General features: G+C 31.6%; 2 protein-coding genes across 3 annotated transcripts in view; one reads left to right on the top strand and one right to left on the bottom strand.

Annotated features, from left to right (window-relative positions):
* Pmca (plasma membrane calcium-transporting ATPase 3) overlaps window positions 1–8,525 on the top strand; it is a 94,020-nt gene that overhangs the window by 85,093 nt on the left and 402 nt on the right. The gene's annotated exons all lie outside the window — the stretch shown is intronic.
* LOC139994885 (CXXC-type zinc finger protein 1) lies at window positions 4,616–7,810 on the bottom strand. The gene is made up of 6 exons (XM_072017933.1): window positions 7,630–7,810; window positions 7,309–7,430; window positions 7,140–7,230; window positions 6,855–7,075; window positions 6,203–6,779; window positions 4,616–5,735 (listed from the first exon to the last, which is right to left on the bottom strand). The coding sequence occupies exons 1-6, from the start codon at window positions 7,657–7,659 to the stop codon at window positions 5,223–5,225; spliced, it is 1,554 nt and encodes a 517-aa protein (XP_071874034.1). The 5' UTR covers window positions 7,660–7,810; the 3' UTR covers window positions 4,616–5,222.

Below are 8,525 nucleotides of genomic sequence, written 5' to 3'. Positions count from 1 at the left end.
TTGCAGCATTTAAATATTCTTACACAGAATTTATTGTTAACCGTTGTCTTCTGTCCTTGTTGAATCAATAATAATAATAATGATATTAGTGATAATAACGACGACGACGATGATGATGATAATGATAATTGACTCTCAATATCGACTTCACAATAGATATTGATTGATATTGGTTTGCGAAAGAATTAATCTTGTTGGAGAAAGAGATTTGTGGCCCATGCGCAAACGAAGATTTCGAATTATGAATTCACGTGGTAATATTGCTAATATCGTACCATTTGTAATATCATTTCACGATGTACTGAAAGAAGAAGAGAGGAAAGAAGGAAATGTGCTGAGTATTTTCAAATAGTTGGGAGAATTTCTGTCGATCGATGGTTGCATAGCCACAAAAATTCTGTTTTCGAATCTGGTATCTCCGGTCTATCGTATAGAATCGAAACGTGCCACTGCCTGCGGTATCGAGACGCCGGATGTTGACACTTTCGTAATGGCATTTAACGTACACTGTAATTTCTCTTGATTTTACGCTCCGCCATTGTTCGATAATAATCGCGTTATGCATCTCCAGACACCGTGCATCGAGATTTTCTTTCCTCTACTGATTATCTATTTCCTTTCCTTTTAACCTAAAAAACGTACCTAACGTAATTTAATTATTAGGACTTTTTAGATATGATACAGTTAAAGTTGGATAAGTGCTCGAAAAAAAGAAACAGAAACTTGCACTTATCTAATAGAGGGATGTATTTTCCATTGCAATAATTTTCAATCTCTTTTATCTAATCCTTAACAAACTAATACTAAGGCATAAATTAATTAGTAAAATTCTGCAGAACACCAAAAGATATATTTGGTTCGAGACAGGACATTCACACTGGGCGACTATTGTTTTGGCTGTCAGCATATTTTTATTTGACAATCTAAGGGAGAAGAGGTCAGTGCCCCTGACTAAATAATTAGATATTGCATGTTTTCAAAATTCTCGCGGTACATTTATTGAAAAATGCTGATCTATTGGTCGAGACCAAACTTCAAAAAAGACAGTAAAAAAGAAAGAGAAAGAGGGAGGAATAATGACGAAATATGGAGTATATCGTGCCGCACACTTATCCAGCTTTTACTGTACATGAATTTTTTGTAGGAAGAATTAAAAAGAGGTTGGTAAAACTCGACTCATGCTGTCGGAGAGATCGATTTCACGTCTAATGACGTAAAAAAAAGGAAAAATAAAAAAAGTTGAATAGCGTTAATCGCGTCCTTGTACTATAAGCAATAAACAAAAAGAGAGAGAGTGAACGATGCGAGACGATTTGAAAGATCGATACCAGTGATCCGTACGAGTGCTGCAATATCTTACTGCTGGATCGATCGTTATCGCGCTCGAAGCAGCGGCGAATTTTCTTCTTCGTGTTAAGAGGGAAAGAGGGATCCCATAGAACCGTGACGAACTTTCTTGGGGGGAAAAAAGAGAAAAAAGTTGAAAAAAAGAGCTACTTTAGACGCGTCGAAACTTGTATTTAAAAAAAAAAAAAACTATGCGGATTTATCGAATAATTATATTTTACACATCTAGCGACGTTTATTCCCGCCCCGTTGTTTAGAAAAGAAAATCTTGTCGTCTCATTTCAGTAATTAAAGTACAAGATTATTTACGAGATATATACAAAAAAGAAAGGATAACCTCTGTAAACTGTTCAATTTCGCCGACACTGTCGCGCCTTCGTCATTATCTTTGCAGCCATTAGGCAAACAATCATTGTTCTCTGCATCCATCTCCCGCCGTTTTCGCGTCCGATTATCGATCGCGAACAAATCGATTGTCGATCGATCGGACCTAGCTGTACTCTTTTTGAAACGTCGACTATCCTTCGAATCGCTTTCCATGATTATCCTTTTGAAAAATAAACAAGTAATTAACTAAAGAAATACAGAAAACAAAATCGATTCTTTTATAGGTTATGATCGTTTTCCAAATTTGGTACAGATTCGAACGAAGAACAAAATCGAAGTTATCGATATCTCAAATGCAGAAATCGAAATTCTATATGTCATAAATGTTGATAATTATTAATTTTTAATTTATTATGTTGTGTAATAAGTCTTTCGCTAAAAATCGTTACTTTTCCATTTTTAATTACGTAAGATTCATTTTTAACTATTAGATTTTAACTAAATTTTGCTCTATTATCTTCTGAAGATAAGTTAGGTTAATTATACATATATATGTATAGATCTATTAAGTAAATTTTGTTCCATTGTCCTCTGGAAATAGATTATCTAACTTAAAATTTGTTTTGCTTCGTTAAAAAATTCTAATATGTATATTTTTACATACTTTAAATTATTTAATGAAAGAGATTCGAAATTTAATACCAAACGACAAACGAATTTGTTACATAAGCCATACACGCGGTAAATTTGGTCGCTTAATTTTTTATTTTTAATTTAATTTAGCTCTTAACTGTTATCCTTGGGTAATATAGGTAACTACAAGTTTACGGTACTCAATATTAAAATACAAATTTATGCGACAAAAAGTATCATTAATTATTTTTATCGCCTCAAACATAAATGTTTAAACAAATTAAAATACTTGACAAATAAGAATGTACTCTACTGCAACGATACCAGTTGAGGGTTAAACATATATATTTAAATATATGTATTTAAACATTTTCGAAAAAAATTACAGATTCGCATAATTTCGTCAGAAAAATGTTTGAAAAGAATGCGGCTTCCGTCGTGAGGACCGAGAAACGGCTGGAATTTCGAGTCCATGATCGATCGTTATTAGCAGACTGCGGATTTTTATGCATTTATGAGAAATTTAAGGTTGGAAAAAAGCACACAATGTATATAACATGCAAGAACATGTAATATATCCAAAGTGAAAACATCAAGTTATGATTAGATTGCGAATTTTTATGCATTTATAGCAAATTTAAAGGTGTAGAAATGCATAGAATACATATAATATGTAAAAATCTATAAAATATCCAAAGTAGAGTATTTATTGAATTTAGTAGATAAAATAAATTTTCACTTAGGTTCCATTTCTCCAGTTGCATATGTTCAAAACATTTTATGTATAGAAATCCGCAGTCTAGTAATGATATTTAGAAAACGGAACAAGTCTCTATTTTAAGTTCCATTTCTTTAGTCACATTTAGAAAGATATGAATTTGCATAAACATCCGCAATCTAGTTATTAATGGATCCAGAGCGACACGAGAAAACTCACCATTGCGGTTGGGACCAAGTCTCGACGATCGTCAAGAGTAATTAGAAAGACAAAAGAGAAAAAAAAGAGTATTAAAAAGTATACAAAAAAAGTAATAATAATAATAATAATACCATTGAGCTAGCGGAAGAGACGATTTCTTTCGGCAGCTTAGTTGTGTCTCGTCGTTTATAAATTATACGTAAAAAGAAAATCCTAGCTATGTCGTGCGCGCGCTCAGAGCTGAAAGATTATAAAGTAAAACAGCAAAGAACAAAAATACGTACGTATACATTGATTATATTTCCATCGTTTTCTCAATTTACTGGATTTCCAGGCTATCGATCGCCGTTTCGTCGATCACGAAAGCCGGTGGCGGATAATGACAATGTGTCAGAAAATGCACATTCAGTTTGCGAGTAAGTTCATGAAAAAAAAGTGCGTGCATGTCTTTACGTGTAAAGAAAAAGAAAAAGAACAAAAAAAAAAAAAGGATAAGAAAGGAAACGAGAGAAAAAAAGTTAACTCATAGATTATTTAAAAGAATACTAAATGCGTATACATATAGTGAGGAGACATTGGACACTGTTACAATACTAATTTACTGATAAATGACATAAGAAAATAAAAAAATGAAGAAGAAAATGGTGAATGAAATTATAAAAAGAACTAAATTTTTTGGTAAATAAGCCTTCGTTCCCAAGTACGAATCCTAGGAGTTATGCAGATTGTTTTTTGCAACTATATTGAGCGCAACACTTGGCAAAACATTAAATATATTAAGCTAGTTATTTATAGCGAGTTTCATCCAAAGCGTTTTTGGAGGATATTCGAAGTTTATTCCATTGTCAATGGGTTATTGCCGATACAGATGCCCAGAGAAAACGAGAGAGCGTGTGTTTTAATTCTCACAGTTTGCCTCAAAAACATACCAAGCAGCATAAAAAGATACGAAGGAAAGATGTGACATGTATAAATATATATACATATATACATATGTATAAATATATATATATGTGTGTGTTCAGAATATGTATGCCGTTACTGATGTTCAAAATATATATACATATATATCTATATGTATATACAGGCAGTAATAAAATCTGAAGAGTTGTATTGTGCCAGAATATGTAATATCCTGTGTTATGATTGGAAACTTGTTGTAATTCAGAAGTATTTTGAGAGAGTATCCTTTCTAGCGACGAGTCGGAACTTAACTGGTTAAAATTAAGCAAGTAATATATTTATTGAAGTTAAAGTGTGGTAAATTTTAGAAACGTTGGAATTATGTTTCATATAACGAGTTATTGATTTGTTTCACATGTGCAATCATATAATGTGAAATGATATATTGTGAACACTAAAATAGATAATGAAAAATTATATTATAAATTTGAATTTACAAAAGTTTAATTGAACGTTATAAATAAAGAGAAATACACAATTATACAAAGTCGAGCCAGAGGCAATTTTTCTATTTCTTTTTGCAGCTTCTTTTTTTGTAACTATACGCCCTTTGATTCTCTAACTTGTAAATTTATTATTGTAATTTGTAATTTTTATTAATTTTTAATTAGTGTAATTTTATTATTAAGCGAGTCAACTATAATATTATTATTGCAAAAGTTTCTTTGAACCGAGTATTTCGATCTTTTATATTTCTAATATTTTTGCTTTAATAATCTTTTTCTTTTTGTTATGAATAATTTCATTCTCAATTAAATCTCAATAATCGAGTAATCATATTTCTTCAATTCACCTAAGAAGATTTTTTCATAATTCTTAACAATAACTATTTTACAAATTTATCATTTATTCTAGATCATTCCTAATCACGAATCTTATTTGTTAAACGTTATACGATCCTATTTTTCGCTATTAATAATATTACTCTGTACAGTATATTATTATAAATACGATATTGAACACATCATGGAGATATGTTATAAAATTCAACATACCATCAGCTACAAGACACCATTTATAGCAAGAACAATCATTATTCTGCGGTGTGCTCCTTTTGGAGCAAGCCGTACCTTCGCTGCAGTTCCTCTTCCATAGCTTCTAGCTGTTCTCTGTTTTGTTCTTGCGTCATTTGTTCCATTAATTCATGATTATATGTAGAATGAAGCATTAGAGCCAAGACACCAGCCCGAGTAGCCATATTCGCTCTAATTTGCCTCTCCTGTTCGACGAGTTCGTCTATTTTCAACCATTGTCTCACCCTCTCCATGTCAATTTCTGCTCGCCTCAACTTTTCCCAGACGTAATGCTTCACGCAGCTCTTCTTTGGCGCTCGACAAAATTCACCAGTCGTGTCAAACACGTTTGTAACCAACGGACAACCACACACTTCGGTTTCACTGATCTTTGGATCTTTGCAGTGTTCGGGGCAAAGAACCCTTAACCTTTTGCAATAAGTTCGATTCACAGGATTGTAAAAGTCACAGAACATTACTTGTCCTTCAATACGAGTTTTGAAGATTGAACCAAAGGATGCTTGAGATTCATACTGAAAAATAAATACATAAAATTTAATAAAAAGATCAAAGGGTAGATTGTATGGAGCTAAAACAAAGTTGTAGAGATCTTAGAATGATTGAAATATGTATTTCAAACCACATTCTAAAAATTATATAGATTTTAGGGTGTGTCAGCTATATATTAGAGATAAATATGGAACTTGATTGATGCAGTTATATTCCTTGCTTCAGTTTCAATTTAACAGAATATTTGATCCATTATAGTAAGAAGTAAAGAATTAAATTAAGAAGTAAAATAAAGAATTAGAAAAACATTCTTCTATCACAATGTTGAAAATATAATAAAGCTATCAATCTTTTGATTCCACCAACTGTCAATATACTTATACATGGTAATGTACATACAAATAAAATAATATAGCAATGCTTGATTATAAGCGAGATTTCTTTTTAGCTCTGTAGTACGCACTATGTATTCCTTGAGTTATGATAATACCTTATTGAAACACTTTTCCATATGCTTGATAGCAGTCCTCGAATGAATTTCATGGCCGCAAGTAATGCAATACATGCTCATTTCTGTGTCGTCGTTGTCATCCACTTCTGTCTGAGGATCAATCGTTGCGTGCTTGGCGCGTTCGATAATTCTATCCAACTCTGCGTGCCTCTTATCCAGCTCCTGAAGTATTCTTCGAACGTCTTGCTGTTGTTTCCTAACTGTTTCTAATTGTCTTCTATTATTCTGCTCTGCTATACATGGCGTCAGTGACCATTCTTGAATCCGTTGAGGTAGCACTTGGTAAATTCTGTTAGTTGCTAATTTCAAGCCACACTCGTCCGAGCAATATTTACTACCTGGTCGAGATTGTTTCGTACAAGCGGGTCCATAACAGTGTCGTGGTACTTCCAAATGTTCATTCCTTTCATTACTGGAGTCTCTTTTCCGTTTCTTAATAAATTTTGAGCTTTTGTTGAAGCTCTTTGATGGTTTCAATGGATCACCTAACACTCTGCAAGTTCTCTGTATACATCTAAGCTTCAATCTAACTGATGGCCCAAATTTTTTTAAATGTCTAAAATTTAAATGATTATTAGTGAGGATAGAAGTGGTTAAGAGTTTTTTTTGTTTATATTCATGTTATGATTACCTGCACGCATCGCATTTTCCACAATTTTCTGTTCTCACGCAACCTGTACATTCTCCACAACGTTTTGACGATTTCTTTACTGCTGTAGGATCCCAAGGTGCATCATACTCATATCGATGTGCTCTTTCTTTCTCTTTATGTTTCTTGTATTTACGATCTTCTTGATCTGTTCTTCGAGGTTTGTAACGTGTTATGAGAGTCGGATCCTCTTCTCTGCAGCGCTAAAAATATATTCAATTAGTACAACCTAATACAAATGGCTCATTAAAAATAAGTAATTCCTACAATACAAAAGAACTGTTTTATATGCTTGGCATCTTTCTCTGTTATATTTATGCAGTCACCATGATACCATTCTTCACATGCATCGCATCCTCTGAAATTAAGATAAATTTCATTCAGCATTGGTTTGCATTAGGTAATAAACAATGAATAATTTATGTTTACACTTTACATCATAAAACGCGAGCTATCAGAACTTCTGCAGATACAATATGCTTGTCCATCCTGTTTCAATAAAGTAGCAATTTTGCTTTTTCTCTCTGGCAACATAAACTGTTTTGCTATTTCTTCTTTCTGTAAAATAGAATCTTTATTTGACAATAATGGAATTTTGTAAAAATTAGTTTAAAAAGATAGTAAATGGAGCATGTTTATTCAAAATCTTAAACTTAATAGATTTAAATTTGTTTTTTTTAATACTAAACTTAAATACTCCGAAAAATGGCTATCTCAAAATTATCATAAATATATATTTTGTCATACGAGTACGTACCGATAAATTCTGTTGCCTTTTATCACTCATGGTTATATATTATTATTTAGCACGATATTTACAGAATTTATTATTTAGAATGTCTTTATAATCTATAAAATGCAGAAATACTTCACTTTTAACGGAACACAAAAGAACACTACTACCATGATAGAATGACTACTGCAGTGGTGTTCAACTTTCTCTGGTACGTAATTTAACAACTTTGTTAAAGATCAATTACAGCATTATCATTATCATCTTTTTGATGAAAACATATCTTTAAAATAGAAGAACGAACAATCATATTCATAAATATCTTTTTATAATATTATTTACCTGTTTTTCCATGTAATAAAATGTATTCTATCGAGTATAAAATGTATAATATATAATTAGACTGCGAATTTTTAAGCCAATCCGTATCTTTGTAACAAATAACAAATAAAAAGGTAAAACTTTGGTAAGATCTATCAAACAACTTGTATATCAGAACGAATATTATATTTTCAATATTTTATGTATTTTTTCTTTTTCTGTAAATGTATCTTCAAATTTCTTATAAATGCATAAAAATCTGCAGTCAATAATGATAGAGCGTTTAATTTAATTGATATCTATACATTCAATAAAATTTAAGTAATGCTTTTTAATTTTTGTATTTAATTGAAAGAAGTATAGTTTAATCGGAGGTTCCAAGGGAACCTGAAGTTAGTATGTTCCTGCATTCGTATCACTGCACATGCGTAGTATCCTGTTACCAAATGTTAGTAGCAAAAGAATTATTGTTAGGTAGAGATCATTTTTTCTAACCTTAAAATAACGCATTTCTGACACTGTATGGTCGCTGATAACTCAAAGAAAAATTTATATGTTTGAAATATTACTCAACGTTTTTAAAGGATCTTTTTTCACTG

The sequence above is a fragment of the Bombus fervidus genome, chromosome 15, assembly GCF_041682495.2.
Source record: "Bombus fervidus isolate BK054 chromosome 15, iyBomFerv1, whole genome shotgun sequence".
Lineage (NCBI taxonomy): Eukaryota > Metazoa > Arthropoda > Insecta > Hymenoptera > Apidae > Bombus > Bombus fervidus.
Note: the sequence above shows the minus strand (reverse complement) of the source record. Positions and strands in the feature narration are given on the sequence as shown.